General features: G+C 48.9%; 10 protein-coding genes across 10 annotated transcripts; 5 read left to right on the top strand and 5 right to left on the bottom strand.

Annotated features, from left to right (window-relative positions):
• Positions 1 to 111: 111 nt before the first annotated feature.
• N7457_007597 (flavin-containing monooxygenase) lies at positions 112 to 1,735 on the top strand (the record flags this gene model as incomplete). The annotated part of the gene is made up of 2 exons (XM_057178640.1): positions 112 to 399; positions 449 to 1,735. The coding sequence occupies 2 exons, from the start codon at positions 112 to 114 to the stop codon at positions 1,733 to 1,735; spliced, it is 1,575 nt and encodes a 524-aa protein (XP_057030384.1).
• Positions 1,736 to 1,932: 197 nt separating this feature from the next.
• On the bottom strand, positions 1,933 to 2,679 carry N7457_007596 (uncharacterized protein; the record flags this gene model as incomplete). Its single annotated transcript, XM_057178639.1, has 3 exons — positions 1,933 to 2,342; positions 2,400 to 2,612; positions 2,667 to 2,679. 3 exons carry the CDS (start codon positions 2,677 to 2,679, stop codon positions 1,933 to 1,935), a joined length of 636 nt encoding a protein of 211 aa, XP_057030383.1.
• A 530-nt stretch (positions 2,680 to 3,209) lies between these two features.
• lcp5 (small subunit rRNA maturation protein LCP5) lies at positions 3,210 to 4,349 on the bottom strand (the record flags this gene model as incomplete). The annotated part of the gene is made up of 1 exon (XM_057178638.1): positions 3,210 to 4,349. One exon carries the CDS (start codon positions 4,347 to 4,349, stop codon positions 3,210 to 3,212), a length of 1,140 nt encoding a protein of 379 aa, XP_057030382.1.
• A 363-nt stretch (positions 4,350 to 4,712) lies between these two features.
• Positions 4,713 to 6,822, top strand: N7457_007594 (transmembrane 9 family protein; the record flags this gene model as incomplete). The annotated part of the gene is made up of 4 exons (XM_057178637.1): positions 4,713 to 5,814; positions 5,869 to 6,206; positions 6,265 to 6,700; positions 6,755 to 6,822. The coding sequence occupies 4 exons, from the start codon at positions 4,713 to 4,715 to the stop codon at positions 6,820 to 6,822; spliced, it is 1,944 nt and encodes a 647-aa protein (XP_057030381.1).
• A 496-nt stretch (positions 6,823 to 7,318) lies between these two features.
• N7457_007593 (EF-hand domain-containing protein) lies at positions 7,319 to 8,189 on the top strand (the record flags this gene model as incomplete). The annotated part of the gene is made up of 4 exons (XM_057178636.1): positions 7,319 to 7,329; positions 7,513 to 7,598; positions 7,657 to 7,952; positions 8,010 to 8,189. The coding sequence occupies 4 exons, from the start codon at positions 7,319 to 7,321 to the stop codon at positions 8,187 to 8,189; spliced, it is 573 nt and encodes a 190-aa protein (XP_057030380.1).
• Positions 8,190 to 9,380: 1,191 nt separating this feature from the next.
• On the bottom strand, positions 9,381 to 12,398 carry N7457_007592 (putative kinesin family protein (KinA); the record flags this gene model as incomplete). Its single annotated transcript, XM_057178635.1, has 5 exons — positions 9,381 to 9,609; positions 9,669 to 12,094; positions 12,148 to 12,242; positions 12,312 to 12,337; positions 12,394 to 12,398. 5 exons carry the CDS (start codon positions 12,396 to 12,398, stop codon positions 9,381 to 9,383), a joined length of 2,781 nt encoding a protein of 926 aa, XP_057030379.1.
• An 828-nt stretch (positions 12,399 to 13,226) lies between these two features.
• ubc2 (E2 ubiquitin-conjugating protein RAD6) lies at positions 13,227 to 13,983 on the bottom strand (the record flags this gene model as incomplete). The annotated part of the gene is made up of 4 exons (XM_057178634.1): positions 13,227 to 13,353; positions 13,416 to 13,640; positions 13,700 to 13,764; positions 13,942 to 13,983. 4 exons carry the CDS (start codon positions 13,981 to 13,983, stop codon positions 13,227 to 13,229), a joined length of 459 nt encoding a protein of 152 aa, XP_057030378.1.
• A 452-nt stretch (positions 13,984 to 14,435) lies between these two features.
• N7457_007590 (thiolase family protein) lies at positions 14,436 to 15,837 on the top strand (the record flags this gene model as incomplete). The annotated part of the gene is made up of 3 exons (XM_057178633.1): positions 14,436 to 14,582; positions 14,639 to 15,583; positions 15,637 to 15,837. 3 exons carry the CDS (start codon positions 14,436 to 14,438, stop codon positions 15,835 to 15,837), a joined length of 1,293 nt encoding a protein of 430 aa, XP_057030377.1.
• A 1,327-nt stretch (positions 15,838 to 17,164) lies between these two features.
• N7457_007589 (uncharacterized protein) lies at positions 17,165 to 19,556 on the top strand (the record flags this gene model as incomplete). The annotated part of the gene is made up of 5 exons (XM_057178632.1): positions 17,165 to 17,272; positions 17,330 to 18,250; positions 18,315 to 18,504; positions 18,558 to 19,301; positions 19,360 to 19,556. The coding sequence occupies 5 exons, from the start codon at positions 17,165 to 17,167 to the stop codon at positions 19,554 to 19,556; spliced, it is 2,160 nt and encodes a 719-aa protein (XP_057030376.1).
• A 156-nt stretch (positions 19,557 to 19,712) lies between these two features.
• Positions 19,713 to 21,248, bottom strand: N7457_007588 (chitobiosyldiphosphodolichol beta-1,4 mannosyltransferase; the record flags this gene model as incomplete). Its single annotated transcript, XM_057178631.1, has 3 exons — positions 19,713 to 20,657; positions 20,727 to 20,923; positions 21,002 to 21,248. 3 exons carry the CDS (start codon positions 21,246 to 21,248, stop codon positions 19,713 to 19,715), a joined length of 1,389 nt encoding a protein of 462 aa, XP_057030375.1.
• Positions 21,249 to 21,254: the final 6 nt, after the last annotated feature.

Genomic DNA, 21,254 nt, shown 5'->3' with positions numbered 1-21,254 from the left:
GTCATATCGTAAATCACATGTAAAAAGCATCACGTCACTTGGTGATTTTAAATATGTGCTCTTCTTGACTCCCAATTGTTCAACTGTCACATACATTGGATTCCAAACACCATGGGCTCTGAGTCGTTTATGTCGGCCCTCAAGGCGTTCATCCGGCATCCATTTGTAGAGATCTTTACCTGGCTCTACCTGGCTCTGCAAGCGGTTTTAGTTTACATATTTTCTCCCATTCCCCCACCTCCAACCCATCAGAATTCAAATATTCCTCGGAAGAGAGTGGCAATCATTGGCGCAGGCCTGACCGGGGTGTCCTCGGCCGCCCACTGTGCTGGCCATGGCTTTGACGTCCAATTGTTTGAATCCAGACCCAAAGAACAGGGTTTGGGAGGCATCTGGAGTGTCAGTATTACCAGATATTTGATTATAACAAGTGCTAATCCCCCGACAGAGAGTCAATTCCACATCCGCATTACAAGTTCACAGTGTCATGTACCGTTTCCATCCGTCGGTCAGCTTTGACAGCGCATACCCCACCCAGCAACAGATCAAGGAGCAGATAGTCGATGTCTGGAAACGCTACGACTTGGAAAAGCGTACCGCCTTTGAGACCAAAGTCACATCCGTGAAGAAGACCAAGAGTGGCCAGTGGATTATCAACAACGACGAATCGCAGTACGGCCGATTCGACGGAATATTGGCTACAGTAGGCGTATGTGGGGACCCCAAGATGCCCCCTCTGCCTAGCCAAGAGAAGTTCGAAGGCCAGATCTACCACTCCTCTGAGCTGGATGGCAAGGATGCCAAAGGCAAAAAGGTGCTCATTGTGGGAGGTGGCGCTAGCGCCATCGAGGCCTTGGAGTTCGCCGTCAAAAATGGCGCGGCCGAGATCGATGTCCTTTCTCGATCTGATAAATGGATTATTCCTCGGAATATACTCGTACAATCATTGTTGGCATGCAATATCTTCGGCCAAGAAACAGCTCTTTCGTGGATCCCCGAGTGGTTGCTGCGCAAGTTTTTCTACCGTGATCTTCAAGATATTGCTCCGACAGACAATGGCATCTTTACTGGGACTCCAATGGCCAATGACGAATTGTTCAACCAGATCCGCCAGGGAAAGGCTCACTGGCTACGCGGGGACATTGTCTCCGTGGAAGAGAAAGGCGTGGTATTCAACCATCGATCTAAAGGTGTTCCAAAAGGAGGACCTGGCCGCGAACGATTAGTTGAAGGTGATATCATCGTCATGGCCACCGGTTTCAAACGGCCTTCATTGTCCTTCTTGCCTGATGAGTGTTTTGATGAACCTTACGGGCCGCCTAGCTGGTATCTCCAAGTCTTCCCACCCAAATACCCGGATATTTGTGCCAACAACAGCACCTACGTCGATGCAATTGGTACAGTGGGCAATATGCATATCGGAATCTACACGCGATTCCTGCTCATGTTCTTGACCGATCCACTGACCCGACCCACTGAGGCTTGGATGAAGACCTGGATTGACTTCACCAGGTTCATGAAGCGATTGGCTCCCACTGGAGCATTTGACTTCTTTACCTATGCTGAACTGATTTACTGGTATCTCTTTGTCCTTGTCATCAATCCCTTCCGTTGGAAATGGGCGTTATTTGTGTTCTTTGGGATTGGCCGTGGCTTACCCTTGATGTTTGTGGAACGAGAAAATTCCTTCCGCAAGGAGCTGAAGAAACAGCGCAAGACCAAGAAATCCCATTGAATTGGGGCTTCTATGGAACTCGACTAACGAAATGAACGATGTCCGGGTCGAGGAAGCATGTACAGTGAGAGCGATGCAATTCGTTACACTTTGACGATAACTTACAAGATACATCTAGAACATTCATGTGAGATAAAAATAGATTTAGCCTTGTATTCAGTGATGTCAACATGAACACCATAAATAGCGGTTTTCTATCATTGCTCTTTGATACCTGGGATCTTCTTTTCCATATCGTAAGCCAGATTGCCCCCTCGTAAAAAGCGACCCGGGATATAATGGTTCTCTTCCAGCCATAGTATCGGCCATAGTAAGGTCACACCCAGGACACAGAAAAGGGTTGCGATGAGATGCCAACCGAAAATCAGCCAATATCCGATGTGCGGCATGAGGAACTTGATAAACTCCGATGTTTGATACAGATCTTCTTGCTTATTGATGTAGTAAAGCTTGTGGTCACCATTGGTTGTAGCATCACCGCGGACCGAATCGTACGTCAGATCCAAGACGGTGGTGAGAGTCACTGGAGCGACATGGAAGGGAACAAGCCAGATAGAGAAGATCTGAGACATATTGACATAGAGCCTAAGCTTTTTCTCATCAAACGCTAGTGAGGTGTTAGTGTTTGCAATCAAGAATTCCCAAGTTTCTCGTGTTGACATACCAATAGAATGGATTTCTAGCTCAATTCGGGGTGACATGATCTTGTACCACTGGAATATCTTTACAACCCACCATCTACTGCCCTCAAAATGGGGGACTCGACAGAACGGATGAACGAAGGACGCATTGCTAGTAAAATATTGCTCAAGCGTGGTTTCTTGCAACGATGGCGGCGACTGTGTCAGAAGCCGGATAACAGTAGGTACGTCGGTCACTACACAGAGATGAGCAGGATATCAATATGTGTTATCACACATATGGAACGCACCAGGGTTTTCCATATTGACCTAAGTGAGAGGATATGTGGAGAGAAGCGTGTCAGGGTATCGCCAGACGTATCTCCAGCTCGTTGGATTCGATGACATCATATTCAACTCTGACATGTGAATCCCACCGGGGCATCTATGCTGTCTCCCAAGTGGGCAATCCAGAAATTTGGAATTCTCTTGTTCGATGATGAGTGTCTCTTGAAAAAGAACCTCGTAATCTCACGATAAGGAACATAAAAAGTACATAAACGGGTGTATGTAGGAATCGGTATTTGTCTTCGGCATGCCGAGTCAGCGATCATATTCCGGCGGTGAGACATCTATCATGTACGGTGTTCCTACGTAGATACCTCCGGCCTTGTGAACGGTCCTGCAGGGAAAGATTGATCCGAGAAAATCATATGCTTCAATGTATAGAAAGTAAATACAGATATGCATTGGTCAAGATGGACCTTGGGTAATCCAGAAAAACTCCAACAACCAAAGTGGTCGGATCCCAAACGCCGTTGAACATGGAAATCGCCCGTTGCAACAACCAATTTTTACCGCTTCCAGCTGTCAACCTTCTTTCGCCGTTTGTCGAAGATTTGGCCCATGCCCACGCCATCATCGCGCTGTCCATCCTCATTGCGCACTCGCTTCCGACTCTTCTCGAGGGCGGCACCGTTGCTTTTCGATCTCCGGGTGAGACGCTCAATATGATCCGCACCTTCATTGAGTCCCTTCCACTCATCACCACCATACGTGGTATCCTTTCCGCGATTCCGCTTGGCCAATTCTTTCTTGGTGGTCTTCGGCAATCGGACAAAGTTGGTTTCTTCGTAAGTGGTACGCTCTGCCTCGCGCTCACGGTCCTTCTTTGACTTGACAGTTCGGCCACCGTCAATGATTGTGCTGCCGATGCTAGGTTCAGCCATAGGCGCGGACGACATTTCAGCGCTGACGAATTCGTCGATGACGTTAGATCGAATAGGTCTGCGATCCTGGCGTTCGCGGCGCTCTGTCGTAGGCAAGGAGGTCGGCATGATCCTCGGGGGACGATAAATGCCATCTCCGGGTCCTTCGTCGGCACCCTTGGAGGGCTTGGCCTTCTTTTGCTCAACCACTCCCTTGGAGAAAGCAGAGACATTAGGCCGGTACGCCATTTCATCAATGTCTTCTCCATCATCGCTATCACTCGCATCATCATCTTCCTCGGAGGAGGCTCCACTGTCTGATGCTGCGGCTTTGCGGCTTTTCTTTGCCTTGGTTGGTTGGGTCTTCTCAGTCCGCTCCGCATCCTCTGCAGCTTTGATGACCTTGTCAACTTGATACTTCAGCCGCCCTTCCAAGGGACGAACACCGCGCTCGAGGAACACCCGAAGCTCGATCAATTTTTTCTGGATGTCATCTTCGAGGTTCTTGTCCGTGGATTGATTCTTCTCCTTCGGATTTTGTTTCGCTGAGACATTGCGCAATTGGAAGATAATCAAGAACACGAGGTTTTGCAAGTAAGAGAGTAGAATTTCGCTCTTGGTGTCGAGAAGAGAGATGCCGTCTTGGGGAGGCTCGATCGTGACATCGGAAGGCGCGTCCTTGTGTGGCTTGGGTAGGGAGGAGGCAGTTGTCGACAAACAGGTATTCAAAGTCTCGAGCAATGTTGATAGACTCTGAGGCCGCGCAGATGTCTGTGCTGGAGCCATGATTGAATCGATGGATACAGAGATCAAACAACAATCCGCGAACAAAAAAATTTGGCCGCTTCGCCGATACGCCCATCACGTGCGATAAGAGCAAGGCACCAAGGCATCATCCGAAGGCATCCTTAATCGTCATTGCCAGTCTGTCACTCGTAGTTTTGTCACTACGGCATTTTACATCCCTTCGCGCATTGCGATTTTCCCACAGATGAGATTGTGATTTTGTCTTTCTGGGGTAGCTTTTAACCGTAAACATCCCTTTCCTCTGCCTACTACCTATCGGAACATTAGCTCTACTCCTTTCCTTCCCCAAACAAATGATCTAGGCTGACTTGCAAGTCCCCGGCCTCTATAGGGACGCTCACCATGCGGTTCACCGATCGAGCTTCGCTCTTCTCATCGGCTCTGCTAGCAATTCCTTCTTTGACTACGGCCTTTTACCTACCAGGCGTCGCACCGACCTCCTACAACGAAGGACAAGCAGTTCCACTTTATGTCAACCACCTCACCCCCGGCCTCTCCCGCGATGATCAGCTTCATTCGGTTTTCTCATATGACTACTACCATCCCGCATTCAGTTTCTGCCGGCCCGCAGATGGCCCCAAGGATGTGAGGGAGTCCCTGGGGAGTATTCTATTCGGTGATCGAATTCGCACCTCTCCATTCGAGCTTCACATGGCAAAGAATGAGACTTGCAAATCGATATGCGCAGAGGCCAAATTTGATGCACGCAGTGCAAAGTTTACAAACCGGCGGATCGCTCAGGGATACAACATCAATTGGCTTGTTGATGGATTGCCGGCCGCGCAGCTGAACTACGACAGCGTGACCAAGACCAACTTCTACAATCCTGGCTTCTCTCTGGGTGAAGTAGATGACAATGGACAGGTGCTGCTCAACAATCACTATGACATTGTGATTGATTACCACAAGGTGGGCTTTGGTGGCAAGAATAAATATCGCGTTGTCGGGGTGCTTGTACAACCAAGGTCTCGCAAGGACTCACGGAATCTAGAGGGTGGAGCTGCCGAGTGCGGCACCCAAGGCAATACTCTCACTCTTAACGAGGATGGGGAGACAACTGTCACCTGGACGTATAGTGTGTTCTGGAAGGAGTCCCCCACAGCCTGGGCGACCCGGTGGGACAAGTATTTGCATGTTTATGACCCCAAGATTCACTGGTTTTCTCTTATCAACTCGGCCGTTTTCGTGGTATTCCTTGTTGGTATGGTCAGCATGATTCTCGTCCGTGCACTCAAGAAGGATATTGCTCGCTATAATCGGCTGGATTCCTTCAATCTGGAGGATTTGGATAGCACTTCGGCCGCTATTGAAGATGGAGTCCAAGAGGATTCCGGCTGGAAGTTGGTCCACGGCGATGTGTTCCGGTGCCCACAATACCCACTGCTCTTGAGTGTGATGGCAGGCAACGGCGCCCAGCTGTTCATGATGACAGGTGTGACTGTTGGTAGGTAACCCAGCTTACGCTCCTGATTGCTTCGATGCTAACTTTCATATGTAGCATTTGCCCTGCTTGGTCTCCTCTCCCCTTCCAACCGCGGGTTCCTGGCCACCGCTATTCTCCTAATATCCGCCCTTTTCGGTGGCATTGGCGGTTACGTATCGGCTCGAATGTACAAGTCGTTTGGGGGTGATGCTTGGAGGCGCAACATTATCATGACACCTCTATTTGTCCCTGGCATTGTGTTTGTAACTTTCTTCACACTGAATCTCTTCGTGTGGGCCAAGGGATCCAGTGGTGCTGTGCCATTTGGAACTATGTTGGCATTGGTCTTAATCTGGTTTGTTATCAGTGTGCCACTGAGCGTGGCAGGCAGCTGGTTAGGGTTCAAGCAATCGGTATCTACGCTTCCCCTCCCATACAAATATCTTCATAACTAATCTGAATTTTCAACAGCCACTTGAAGGTCCCACTAAGACGAATCAAATTCCTCGGCAGATTCCTCCGATGTCTGGTAGTCTGCGTCCGATCCCATCAGTCCTGCTCACCGGACTCCTGCCCTTCGGTGCGATTTTCGTCGAGTTGTTTTTCATTATGAACTCCCTCTGGACCAACAAGATCTACTACATGTTTGGGTTCCTGTTCCTCTGCTACGGTCTGATGATCATCACTTCTGCCGCTACAACGGTCCTGCTTGTCTACTTCCTATTGTGCGCCGAGAACTACCGATGGCATTGGCGCGCATTTATCGGTGCAGGCATGACTGGTGGATATGTCTTTGTGAATGCCCTCCTCTTCTGGGCAACACGGGTCAGCTTTGGTGGATTGACAGGAGCAGTGCTCTATGTGGGCTATTCCGCGTTAATCGCCTTCATTGTGTTCGTTCTGACTGGTATGTCTGATTGATAGTCTTTTAGACGAGGCATTTACTGACTTTTTTTCGCAGGTTCCATTGGTCTCTTCGCCAGTTGGGCGTTCATCCACCGCATCTATGGCTCCATCAAGGTGGATTGAAGCCGTTGCCCTTTTAACATTTAGCCTTGCATCTCAGGTTCTTCGTGGAGCGCCTTGTTTTGATCCCATGTCTTGTGTTCTTTTTTTTTTAATAAAATCCCCTTGGAGAGGTCTCCTTCATGGAAGATAGACAACGTTTACGGAGAAATGAAAGTGGACTATGTATATATGCGCAATGAAATTAAGTAGAAGCGCCAAGCCGGATGTTTCTGGACTTGCAACGTTGATCTTCTCGCCACTTCCATCTTGATCTCCTTCAATTAACAGCATTCTGATTGTACTCACCGTCTCGTCTCATTGTCTTCTTTCAACTGCACCTCTTACCATTGACCTTCCCGCCACCGCGACTCAGCCACACCATCCCGCCTGTTTTTACCCCGCGTCACCACTCCGCGCTCTTCGCATTTGATTCGAATCATTACTCTCGATCTGGTCGATTTGGTCTCTGATAGCTTCGACGTTTTCGCGCTTGGTACTATTCTAGAGTGTTCTCATCATGGGCAAATCGTAAGTCCTACATTGCTCTATTTCAACCTTCGGGGTCACAGACTCCGCGCATGTCGGGCGACGCCTCTCTCTCTTCGAAGGGACAAGGCAGGAATAAAACCCTGCGAGCGCTGTCGCCCATCTCAATCATCATGCGACCCGGATTTACCAGAGAACAAATCCGCGCTGACCCGTCTTCCGCAGTCAGTCGAAGCTTTCGCCGACACAGCTCGATGAGCTGCAAAGGGCAACACATTTCGATAAGAAGGAGTTACAACAATGGTATAAAGGTATGCAGGGAGGTGTGCGACATGATTTAAGTACCATCGTTGATCGCGAGGTGTATAGGATTTCTCAAGGATTGTCCGTCCGGCACCCTGACCAAGGAGGAGTTCCAGAAAATCTACCGGCAGTTCTTCCCCTTTGGCGACCCTTCATCCTTTGCCAATTATGTCTTTCGCGTCTTCGATTCGGATAATAGTGGCATGATTGATTTCAAAGAGTTCATCTGCGCCCTTTCTGTGACTTCACGAGGCAAGATGGAAGATAAGCTGGATTGGGCATTCCAGTTGTACGATATTGACGGCGACGGGAAAATCACTTATGACGAAATGCTGGCCATTGTCGAAGCGATCTACAAGATGGTACGTATCATGGGCCCTTGGAAAATATAACGATGGTCATGACTGACGGGAATGCAGGTTGGATCCATGGTGAAACTCCCCGAAGACGAAGATACCCCGGAGAAGCGTGTACGGAAGATCTTCCGGATGATGGACAAGGATGAGAACGGCAGTCTCGATATCGAGGAGTTCAAAGAAGGCAGCAAACGGGATGAAACCATCGTCAGTGCCTTGTCACTTTATGACGGACTGGTTTAGATGTTGCTTGGGCGAATACTGGCGCAATGTGAGGCATGCTCTTTTGGTCGGCGAGGGGAATGCATTGCATATTCTCTGTTTCTCTTTCTTTTGTCTCGTGGTTTTGCTTACCCCATATCTTTTGTATATTTGAGACACGTACAATCTTGCTCGTGAAGTGTATACAGGGCTAGCTTGGGTTTTGGCTCAGGCTCTGGATGTATCAATTGGCTTATTTTGTTTCTGGACCCATTCTGCTTTTTCTCTGTTGACTATACACCACAGGCAGAAGGATGGTGTGCTGGTCTCAACAGGAGGCCCCGTACTTGTTAGAGCCCGGGTCTATCTGTCGCTCCTTGACCTTTTAGGTGCTGAGTTGTATAAAATACCTTGCATATCGCCTCTTGTCTTCGCAGTATTGCTGTTTTGAGTCAGGTGTTTCACTATTCAGTGAGCAAGTGAAATAAGACTGGAGGTAGCCACCGTAGCCACCCGGGGTGCGAGTCAGTCCGGCTGACAGCGAAGGAGGATATCTACTGAGCATTGTTGAATATGACTCCTTTCACACAAGCTCAAGACAGTCTAATCCCTCATCGATGTACCGGGTCTGGAAGGCGATGTGTCGAGGATCTATGTGTTACCCCTTCTGTACAATACTCTCTTACCATCATCATCATTGGTCAAGAACCTCATATTGTCATTTGATATTACATCGATGTGTTCGAACCAAGGTTTACTCGGCGGAGCAGGTGCTAGGATCTATGAATGTCAATCACATTGATGGGCTATCGTCTCGTATCAAGTAGTATGTCACATCACATCAATCAAGTCGGCCCCGCCACGAACTACTTACCAGGTGTTCTGCTTTTCTATCTGGAATTGATGTACAAGGGTATCAGGAAGATTGAAGAGCCTCCAGTCCCCGGCATGCAGGGCGTGATCTAATGTACTGGAATGAAAAAAAGGAAAAGCGACATGGGAAACATCAAAATAACATCAGAACAAAATTTGTAGGTCAGATGATCAAAGAAAAAGAAGAAACTCGTGAGACAGCGTAAAAAGGAATCAAGGTAGCTCAAGATCAGCCAATATCAACCACATGCTAGCGAAAGGAGCACGAACTGCACAAGATCTGGGGTGCACGGTAGGCATCCGTCGAGCCTCAGAAGCAACTGTGCAAGAGACGAGCAAGTTTCCGAGGGTGGAACAAGATCATCGGCGATCAAAGAACCAGCTGCTGCGCTTCCCGGTCGCCTCCTGCGATTGTATGCCCGCGACGTTCGCGTTCGACGGCCCATCACCACCCCCGCGTAGCGGCTTCGCGATGCGCGAACCCCCGAAGCTGAAACTCGCATTCCCATCCATACTCGGTAAGCCACGAGTGGAACCTTGCTTCGCTGCTTCGAGGCGCTCCTTGACAGCAGTGAGTTGAGCTTCGAATCTATTGAGGTAGTTAGTATCGAGGGTTGTTTAAATCCGGAAAGGAACGCAAAATCATACCGGTGGTTGGCTTGGGTAAGTTTCTCTTGGCTCTCCTGGAGCAGAGCTTCAAGGCTGGCAATACGCTCGTTTCTCGCAATCAGCTTGCGCTCCGCGATTGCTACCTCCTTCTTCAAACTACTATTCTGTTCGACAAGTTGACGCTGTACGTGTGTCAATTGCTCGAGATTGCGCTCCAAAAAGGCCATCTTCTTCTGTTGAGCCCGGTTGTTCGATGATCGCAGGACATTATTATACTGCTCTCTCGCATCGTCCAAGGAGATCTCCAACTCAACCACACGCTCGCAGCGATTCTGCAAGTCACGCATAAGAGACTTCTTCATGGCATCAAATTCGGTGATTTGCTGCTGCAAACTCTTGCTAGCGGCGCCATTGGTAGATGTTCGAGACTGGGTATCAACAAGAGATTGTCGCAACTTGGTCAATTCCTCATCCTTGCGCGAGATGTCAGAACGAAGATCCTCGGTCACCGCAGTCTCCGCTTCCTTCTTTGCCATGTAAACTTGCTCCAGTCGTCCGCGGATCTCTTCCACGTCACCCTCACCCAAGTTGCGGGTCAGCAGATCTTCATACTCTCGCTGAAGATCATCCAGTCTCTTTTCCAAGTCTGCGCGGCGACTGTCCTGCAGCTCGCCAAAGTCACTTCGGTCGTTCACGGTCAGCTCCGCTTGTCGGATGAAGCCTTGGGTTTCGAGTAGATTCGTTCGGAGCTCGAGGAGGTCGTCAGGTGCAATCACTTCGCCTTCGGAACTGATGCGGTGTAGAGAATCAACGCGCTGGATGAGGTCCTGCAACTTGCGCTCATTGTCGGAGAAGACATCACCCCCAAGGTCAAATCCAGCCATCATCTTAGCCATCTTCTCGGACTTTTTCTTTTCCTTCTCATCAAGTGCTGCGGTGGTCTCCTTTGCCCTCATCCGAACATCCAAAAGCTGCTGCTTTACTTCGTCTAGCTCGCCTGTGAGTTCAGTGTTGGCCTCTCGGAGGCCGTCCATGGTGATGGCGGCTTCCTTGCTTTCATAGGAAACCTTCTCGAGTTGCATGCGAAGCTCGTTGACTTCTGTTCCCAGTCGCTCATTATCCTTGCCGGTTCGTGCGCCATTTTCTTTCATAGACCGAAGCTCGTCGCGTGCCTCGCGGAGGCTGCGCTCAACGTTGACAATATGCGACTCCTTTTCCGACAGCTGGTCTTGGAATTCATTCTCGCGGCGCAAGAACTCCTCACGCTCATCCTTTTCCAGCACCAGGCTGGGGGTGCTGGACCGATCTCCAACTCGTGAATCTGGGCGCGGAGTTTCCGAACGAACAGTCTCGTGTAAACGCGAGGGGGTACCTGGCCGCGGGCCGCGGGCCTCAGTCTTTGTAGCACTGACAAGCTCGTTTCCCCGTGAAGGAGTCCATTGGTCTTTAGGGACGCTATCGCCGCTCCGCCACATGCTCACTTCGCCCTCAAGGGCCGAGATATAGCTTTCGAAATTCGTCATTTGACTTTGCGCCTTGCGCAATAGTTGCTTCATCTCCGAGGGGCTCAGCTCTGCATTAACCTTAGCCTTATTCTTAATGGCCTTGGCGCGCACACCGAATCGCAAGGTAGAGATCGTTTCCGCATCGTTGTAGCTACTGGGTGAACAATTGATAATCAGAGTCGTCCGGGAGTTACCGCCAAGGGACTCTTGGAGAATTCGAGTGAGTTTCGAGTCACGGTAAGGAATATGTGTCGATTTGCCGTCGGTTAGCGCATTGATAACCATTCCTAGCGCACTCAGACTCTTGTTGATTTTTTTGGCCTCCTCCAGGGTCTGACCACTCGCGCCGGTCTTTCCAACCTTTTCACTACCAGCCAAATCGACCAAGAATAACTGACCACTCTTGGCAGACCCGGTCTCGACATTCTTCTGGGTGACGGTGATGACGAAAATGGAGTGGGAGCGAGATGATTCCTGGTTCATGTTGGTTGCAGCGACGGCACGTGCTGCTCCTCCCCGGCGCATAACTTCGTATACCTCCTGCACACTGGATACATAAACTTCCAGCAGTCCTTTAACGTAAACTCCGCGGGCCTTCTCCTCGTGGACTGGTAGGTTGTCATTCTGGGGTACCAGCAGATCACGAATCCGCTCCATGTAAATTTCCATATAGCTGACTCGGACGGTGTATTCAATATTGCTCGGGCTGGTCAGGATGCTTGCGAAGATTTGCTCGATCATTCGTGGGATGATACCTTTCCCTATGTCATCATCGATGTCGGAACCCATCATTGTGTACGACTTTCCGGCACCAGTCTGGCCATAGGCAAAGACTGTTCCGTTGTAGCCATTCAGAATATCATCTACAGTCGGTCGGATAGAAAAGTCGAAGATGTCGTTTTGCGCAGTGTCCATAGGGAACACCCGGTCAAATGTGAAGGCGCCTGTGCCCTCTCGGGACTGAAAACTGATCAGCATAGCCCTCGTGTAGTCTGGACTCATTTCCGACTCACGTTGATGCTACATGACTCTTCATTCTCGAATTCGACAATGGGTTTACCACCTGAGGCTAATTCGACCTTATTTTGCGGCCGGAACCTAGCAACAACTATACATTACCCTGTCAGTCTCACATCCGCGAAGCAAGGTTCAAATTATTCTGCTAGGCTGTGCATACCCTTAATGGTGTTCGACCCCGCGGACCTGTAGGACCCATGTCAGTTTTGGTGAACACACAATAGGCCCGGATCTATACACACGCCATAGTTGCAAGTATGACTTCGCTATAAAAAGCTCAAGCTGCAAGGTAAACCCCAAAGAGGGGTTCGAAGGCCTTCAGAGGCGTTCCAAGGGGGACACGGTCGGTTACGGCGTAGTCGCTCGGAGGAGGGGGTTGGGGATCAGGGGGTCCACGTGCAACGTGGACCAAAACGCTCAAGGCTCGGGTTGAAAATAAAGCAGCAGTCAAGCCGCAAAGAAAGAACGGCCAAACCAAACCTAAAGAAAAACGACAAATGAAGCTTGGTAGGAGAGGGGGTTGACGCGAAAGAGTGGGATTTCGACTGTTGACAGTCGCCCGTTTGGGCTTACCGCCCCCGGAGTCGGAGTAGACGCAACCACTTGCAGATAAGCTTAATGTTTACATCTATACTCCGTAGGAGGTCTATATGTATCAAGAGGACAGCTTTCATGTAAGTATCAGTATCTCGTTAATCGAGTACTATTTGGATCTACAATGCATATATTGATGGATCAGAACACAAGCTTTGTAGAAGCAGTACGATGCACTGATGCGACTATGGGACTAATTGGACTGATCTGATAAATCGACCTTACACTGCCTAATATGACCTACGGATAGACATTGAGAGACAAGGCACTAGAGATATGAGGCAGGACAGGAAGGCGAAAATAGAAAATAGTATTGGCAAAAAACAAAAACAAAAACAACTATTACAAACCGGATACATCGAATAAGAGACCAGGCGCCAGAAACCCCACGCTGTGCAGATCAAACCTTGGAACGGTCAAGCTGTTGTGCTTATTCATAAGAATATCAGACCATCGGACTCGTTTTAACAAGTTGGATAGCTCAATTGTCCTCCCAGCTTTTTTCAACAGTCTCTCGCACCCGCTTGGTGTACTCTTTACGGTTGTCTTTGTAGAGGTTTGAGGCCTCAACGTTGGCTGGAGACGAGGTGTTGGGATCGTTCAAGAGACTGCAATTTAAAAACACACGTTAGCATGTGTAAACTGGGTTTCGGGTATAAGCTGACCATACCTTTGAATACTAGTAAGAATAGCCGCCACATCATAAGTCGGACTCCAGCGGTTCTGCAGAATGTCGAGGCAGAGCTCACCAGTTCCATACACATTGGGGTGGAACATCTGGCTTATAAACTTCACACCAGGAGGCTTGTTGGGGTATTGTTCTTCGAAGTTCATGACTAGGCGGAATGTGCCATCTTCGAACGGCGTGTCTGCGGGGCCAATGATGACGGCATTCCTAACATTCCATTAGAACTATGGTCAAGATCCCCAGATAAAACCTCGGAATATATTTACCATGTCATAACATTATCGGCAACTGGAGATGCAGAGACACCAGCGGGAGGATCAGTTTGCATGCGCTGTGAGGATGGCAATGTTAGCGGGGCGAATGAACTCAAATGAAAGACATTGGGATAGAAGCAGCAGGTGAGGGAGACAAAAACAGATGAAGTTTTCATCTATAGATCCCAGCTCATGAAAACAGCAGGAAGGATCCAACAAAAGCATAATGCTAAAGTAGTCATATGAACGCGTACCTTGAAGTCCCGCATAAGACGACGGCGAGCGGATGTAGACATGATGCGAGAATCGGTGGCGCAAAGCGGTTCAAGTATGGAATAGAGCTGTATGTATGTGGCCAAAGATCTTGACTATCCAGGGATAATCCAGGATAAAGGAAAAGCAAAGAGAGAGAAGAGACTCGCAAATCAATGATATGGCAGGCGATATGCAGCGGAGTGATGGAGGGGAAGGCCGGAATAAATACCCAAATGGAGAAACACTCCCAAAAGAGTTATGATAGCATGACTCAGCAATTCCGTCATCCATGGATCCATCGATAGGAAGATTTCACCGCCTTGGGCAGCCTCGGTCCAGGCGGAGCGGCGGTTATAGGCGGTTGTACGGCCGGATGCATGCCGAATGGGCAAATGCGGAGCAATTTCCAACTCTTTGTGTTTGACTTCTTTCCATTTGTGTCTGATAATTCTTCGATCTTGTCGGCTTACTACCACTCTCATACTAAACCGCCATGATCTCCCTAGGCCTGTCTGCTCGTCTTCCCAAGCGGGCCTTCCCCGCAATCCGCACCCAGCGACAGTTTAGCTCCGCACGCCCGACATGCAAGGAAATCCAGGAGGCTTACATCCTGAGTGCCTCTCGAACACCAACAGCAAAGGTATATTGAATTGAAGAATGCTCTGGGGAATATTCTACTGACGCCGGGTCACCCAGTTCAATGGTTCTTTTGCGTCTGTATCAGCACCTGAGCTCGGCGCTGTTGCTATCAAATCTGCTCTAGAGAAATCCAAGATACCCGTTGAGAAGATCACAGATGTTTACATGGGAAATGTTCTGCAGGGCTCAGTAGGCCAAGCACCCGCCCGTCAAGCGTCTATCTTTGCTGGCCTTCCTGTCACTGTCGAAGCTACGACCATCAACAAGGTCTGTGCTTCTGGCCTGAAGGCGGTAGCACTTGCGGCACAAAACATCCAATTGGGTTTGGCTGAGGCGCAAGTAGCTGGTGGCATGGAGAACATGACTCGTGTTCCCTATTATATGGCACGTGCTAGTCAATTGCCCCCTTTTGGTGAGATCAAGCTGGAGGACGGACTCATCAAAGATGGTCTGTGGGATGTATACAACAAATTCCACATGGGTATTTGTGCCGAGCACACTGCCAAAAACCATGGCATCTCACGGGAGGACCAGGACTCATATGCCATTCAGTCATATGAGCGAGCCCAGCAAGCATGGAAGGAGAACAAGTTCGCCGAGGAAATTGCCCCAGTTATTGTGAAAGGTAAGAAAGGAGATACCATTATTGAACGCGATGAAGGCTTTGAGAATCTGCGTGCCGATAAGTTGAGGACTCTGAAACCCGCCTTCCTTCGAGATGGGACGGGTACCGTGACCGCTGGCAACGCATCCACCATGAATGACGGAGCATCGGCTCTGATCCTGGGTAACAAGGATCTTGCTCGCGAATATGGGGCTAGCAGCCGTGTCCTGGCCCGTATTGTTTCCTCAGCCGATGCCGCCATCGATGCTGTGGACTTCCCAGTGGCCCCTGCCAAAGCAGTCCCGATTGCGCTAGAGCGTGCTGGTATCACAAAGGACCAAGTGGCGGTATGGGAGTTCAACGAGGCCTTTGCCGCTGTGATTAAAGCCAACGAAAAGGTCAGTGCCGTGTGTTACTCAACTTGAGATCATATCAGATCTAACTCATCTAGATCCTCGGTTTGCAAAATGCCAAGGTCAACATGCTCGGTGGCGCCATCTCTCTAGGCCATGCTCTTGGTAGCTCGGGCTCCCGCATCCTCGTCACCTTGCTGCACCAGCTGCAGCCCGGCGAGTATGGAGTGGCTGCAATCTGCAACGGCGGCGGTGCTGCAACTGCAATGGTTGTGCAGAGGTTGGAACGGGTGGATTGATTTAATCACACTTTCTAAAGCATCTCTGGTGGCACGTTATGATTGATACCCTCAAATGCGTTACTAGCTTGGGCATCATCTTGTATAACGAGGACGTGTACCTTCCTTTTGATTTGGAACAGTATATTGCCTAAAATCACATTTACTCATCTAGTCTACCTCATGGACAGTATTTGGCACTCTCCAGTATAAATCCCCCCCTGGATTTTCTCCAGGCTAAGCTATACATATATAATATTTGCCCGTCAAGTCATCGATGTTGGCGATTAATATCGCACCCACTTTCGGTGAGAGCTTGGACCAATGAAGGCCACGGCTAGGGACATGACCTGGCATGCCTTAACGCAATGCTATAAGGTCCAGGATGTGCTCAAGAAGCACTACTCGGAGACAGAGGCCGAACCCTTTTATGCAACCTTAAAAAAAAACCAAGCCTTCAGAACCCACTCCTATGCCTAATCAGGCAAAACGACCTCGGCAAGGTATCTCTCCAGTGATATCTTGATTCTAGGGTACTCCACCTTCTGAGATTTCCAAGCTAAACACGCTAGCTGATCTCCCTGTCGAGCTATTGTTGCACACACATTTCGCATCTGAAGCATGCCAAATTACTTGACACCATGGTCAACGCCTATGTCAATGGAGAGAAAGCTCCCAGTTCCAACTATACTTGCGACACTCGATCCAAGTGATCGGAAAGGCACTCCATGACTCTGTTTTGAAAATGTGTCACCTCGGTCGTTGAAGTGCTCGCGGTTATGCCACCTTTCCTACATCAAGGACCAGCGATATAAGCAGGCTATGCGTCAAATCTATCTGGGCAGACACATCTGGTACCTGCCAACTAAACGTTCTTGGGGGGGGGGGGGTTACTGGTATATGTTCCGAATACCTAAGTGATTAGGTGTTCAGCAGTCTGTTGTTTCATGGGATAGTAATATTGATGAGGATGACTCTAGTAACGCCGGTAGGCCAAAAAGGTGTACCCGTAGTACTTCTCTTTCTTCCATTCACAACCCCGATCTTCAACCCCCAGAGATTAGGTGATGGTATGAGCCTAGATCATTTGTTACATGGGTATCACTTAATCTGCCAGCTGTCCGTGTTGCAGTTCTCCAATGACTTGGAAGATCACTTCAAATGTTGGGGTTTGTCTTTTGATGTTGATGCTGTCGCCTGGTTCCTCAGGCATCCAGTCCCCCGACTGCGACCACAACAAAACCAAATCTTCGCCTTCACTTTTTTCTCTACGTTTCTTCAAAGTTATCTCGCGATTGAATCTTTAGCCTAGGAATGCTGTCCTAGGGAAGGTCTTATTCGTGTCATCATGTTGAGACCTGTTGCCCTCTCACTAGCTCCATCCTGCCATGACGCCCTTGCTTGGTCCTCGGACGGTGAGCTTGCTATTGCTGCAGGTGAATACTTCCAAATTTTGGTATGCATAGGGCGATTCTGTATGTGGAAGGCTTGAATATGACTAACATGCTGTTAGACACCAAAAATTGGGAAGGATGATGATGCTCCCCTCAACTCGACAATCCAAGATTGGCAGATGACTCGTGTTCGAGCCAATCTGTTTACCAACTCTGAATGGCCAATCTACCTTCCAGGAGATAGAGATGATTTTTCAGTTGCCGCAGATCTTTCAGAGAGCAATGTTATCGGTCTAGCTTGGTCACCAGCAGGACTTGGCAAATATCGACGCAGTGTGCTTGCCGTACTGACATCAAATTTGGTGTTGTCCATTTGGGAGCCCGTCGGTTTGAAGCAGCAGTGGACTAGGGTTTCCATCGTCAATCATGTATTCTGGCCGCAGCGACAGCCCTCACAAGACCCAAATAGCCATATATTCCGCGAGGCTAATATTCGATCTTTCACTTGGTGCGAGTCCTTGAAACCTTCGGCGCCTGCTGTCGGCTCTGCCTTTCTACATTCACGCGAAAGTCGCTGGGGAATTCCTTTGCTTACGATAGTCAACGATTTCAATGAGGTCACGTTGTTGCGGGTTGTCCGGTCAGACACAATGAGCAACTCTTCCAAGCCCTATGATATTCAAATTCTAGCGCACCACTCCCTCCAAAATCAGCAAACAAACAACCTCTCACTTTGCTCTGGATCGTTGTTTGAGAAGGCAGTGAAAGAGAAACAACGAACTACTGTACTTTCTTGTGGTCCGTGGCAGGTTTCACCCGCAACCAGTCCAGGCAGCTTTGGTTGCGCAGTTGCCATAATAGCCGCTGTATGTGGCACACATCTTCGATTGATGAAGCTCGAAATCATGATTGGAAGCTCGCTTGAGCAGATTTCACAGCAATACACATTAACTACGGATCTGACGGATCATCCTCTGGGTCGGATGAATGAGAAATGGGCATATCACCACGTCACTGGTCCTCTCAGATGGCTCCATACTGTATGCTGAGTCCCTTCCACGCGTGTGTTTTCAATTGTTGTGTGACTGATTTCAAACCTCGCAGAGATCACCCGCAACAATGACTTTAGCGGTGGGCGCCATATCAAGCCTCATCACCCTGCCCATGCCCATTGATATGTACACTGGCAACGTTATCAACTCCGATGCCCTTGAAGTTCAAGATTGGCCGATTTATGAATCTGAAACTGAAGCAAATAGGGGCCATCAGCAAAGGCACCTGGAGCCGATTTCTGGTATGTATCGCGAAACCTATGGAAAATTTTAAAGATTGCTTACTCGCTTTTAGCAATGCTATCTTCCACGAATGAACAAAGCGACACATGTATGCTTCAGCTAGGCACACTCGGCGGGATTGGCCTGATGACGAGATTTCACCAAGCTCGAAATTTCAGTGCTCTGCAACGGCCACGTTGGAAACACATGGCCGAAGAATTTCAGGAAGATTATGATTTGGAAAATGACTTGGGGGGGATGACTGTCTCGAGGATCTGGGGACTAGCATCCTATCGCAACATAACTGCAGCTATCTTCACTTCACACCCCACGGATATGATCGAATATCGAATCACATCTGACGACAGATCTGTAATTGTCTTTTCAGAGGAGGATGGATCTACGACAGAACCCCAAGCTTTATTTGCACCGGTCTCCGGTCATCAAACCGCCAAGTACAACCGGACAGGAGAAATGATCAATTTTGTGCTACCCGGTGATGATGGTGACATTGGACCTGACGTAGAGAGCCAGCGACTCGTCTACGCCGTTGCTTGTCGCACTATTGTTGGTGAAAGAGACAAGTCACTTCGAGCCCATGCTCGAACGTCTCTAGAATGCCTAGCAATAATGACAGGTGCGGACCTGAGGGAGGAGATCTCCAGATGCAACAGTGATCCTAGTCCGATATCAGCGAAGAGCAAGGATCAACTCGATTGCGCGGGAGGCCATATTTATGAGAAATGCGAAGTTTGCGATGCGGGAATTGGTTGGCCCTCGGTCCTGATCGCTCAGTGCGCAAATGGCCATCGTTGGGGTACGTCAATAGGCTGAACTTGTTGGTTTGATATATCTAACATCATTCATCCCTATAGATCGATGTGGATTGTCCTTTCTCGCCATCCAAGAACCTGGGATATCCAAATACTGTTCTGTTTGCCATATGGAAGCGCTCGACGAAGAAGTTGTGGCCCATGTTCGTGGCGGGAAACAGGGTCAAATGTTCAATGCTCTCTTTGAGGTGTTTGATACTTGCCTACAATGTGCAGCCAAATTCCAGGCAACTTATTAGTATTCACCAGATAGCATTAGCAACAAGAACTAAAATATTAAGTCCCTGGGTCGTCAACAGTTATCAAACCCTAGGTATTATAAAACTATGCCATAAATTAAGGCCATGGAATATTCATAAGATTAGATATTCACATCGTGAGAGGGTGCTAACCATCTATGTCAACCCAAGCAGGGAACCCATAATAGGATTCCATTCATCATCCCATCGCCGAGAACTTTCTTTCTGAGCCCCTAGACGAAGAATCTCTAATCTGCCATTGTCCCCAAATAGTTCGACTAAGTGATCAGCCAACTCCTCTGGGCTTCCAAACCCTAATCCATTGACGCCCTCAGTCACCAACTCAGGCCATGCTTCGAAACGATCCCATCCCACAACCGGAAGACCTGCACCGAACATATCTACAACTTTCATGGGGAGATCTACCCCGCTGCTACTGGTATGTAGACTGACCCCTAAAGATGCAGATGCCAGCAGTCGAGCATAGTTAGGTACACTGAGCCACGCAGTTCGGATTGTGACCTTCTGTAGCTTGCCGGACTTTTCAAGGGCAGCAATTTGTTCCAGATACATTGCTTTTTGTGGACCCTTCCCGGTGATTATGGCCAAAATTCTGGGCAAGTGAGGTTTCGTAGTAGTCGCCATTTCGGAATACCGAAGAAGCGCGTCAATGAGGACTGAGAAATCCTCATCCGCTGTCCATGAGGTTGAGCTGACCAGAACCCGCAGAGACCCTTCTTTCAAAGAGGAGTACCCTTCCTTGGTTTCTGGCAGAGACATGAGAAAGTCCGTACGTGCATCGTGGTCGAGGATAGGGCTGAAGTGGCTAGCAGGACGATCATGGAGCGGCAAGACGGGGGCTTGAAGATTAAAACCCCCCTTGAGCACGGATTTCATAGCATTGGTAACGCACAAATGAGCCGAAGCGGATTTGCAAAATTTCTTCTCATACCATATCGATAATTTCACCAGAGGATGGCTTTGGCCAAGTTTTAAGGCGAGGATGGAAAATCCAAAATTATGCCAGTCAATGATAAGCTTAGTTTGGCGCAAGAAACAGACAATTGAGGCAATAGCCAGTGTAGGAATGGAGGGTGGGTTCTATCACCTCCGCAAGGGACAGTCAATACTTCAATGAATCTTGAACAACTTCCTTTTGAACAAACATACCTGAACCAAAAGCCAACGGGACGGTTTTGTGGTATATGCAAGGCATTTCCAGAGGCAAGCAATCTGAAACAGCACCTTCAAGGGCCCATAAATTGTAAACAAGAGCTTGTTATCAGTTTGCAGGAGAGTGGGATGTGGACGAAGTGGGACAATCGAAATATTGGGGTGGGAGGTGATATCGGGATGAGGATCGGATTCTAGTTCGCACAAACACCTACTTGTTAGTGAATCTTCTTCTTTTCTTTTTGCAGTTCTACCGAAAGCTCCCCACTAACCATTATACCCAATGATCACCACCTCCCCGCCATGTTTTGCAATGCTCAATGCATGATACTGCATGCGAGGGCTTCGGTCAATATCACCAAGCACAAGGATCTGGACACTTGTCTTGCGTCTCTTTGTATCACTTGGCTTTGAAGAAGGTCCTGTTTGTTTTAGCTCATATTGCGAGGGGAGCAGCAGGATCAACACAGTGAGAGCGCTGGACAGGCAAAACGCTATACTGATAAGGGTCTCAATCATGGTCAC

This window comes from Penicillium paradoxum, assembly GCF_028828445.1.
Source record: "Penicillium paradoxum strain IBT 22861 chromosome Unknown utg000006l_segment0_segment0, whole genome shotgun sequence".
Classification (NCBI taxonomy): domain Eukaryota; kingdom Fungi; phylum Ascomycota; class Eurotiomycetes; order Eurotiales; family Aspergillaceae; genus Penicillium; species Penicillium paradoxum.
Note: the sequence above shows the minus strand (reverse complement) of the source record. Positions and strands in the feature narration are given on the sequence as shown.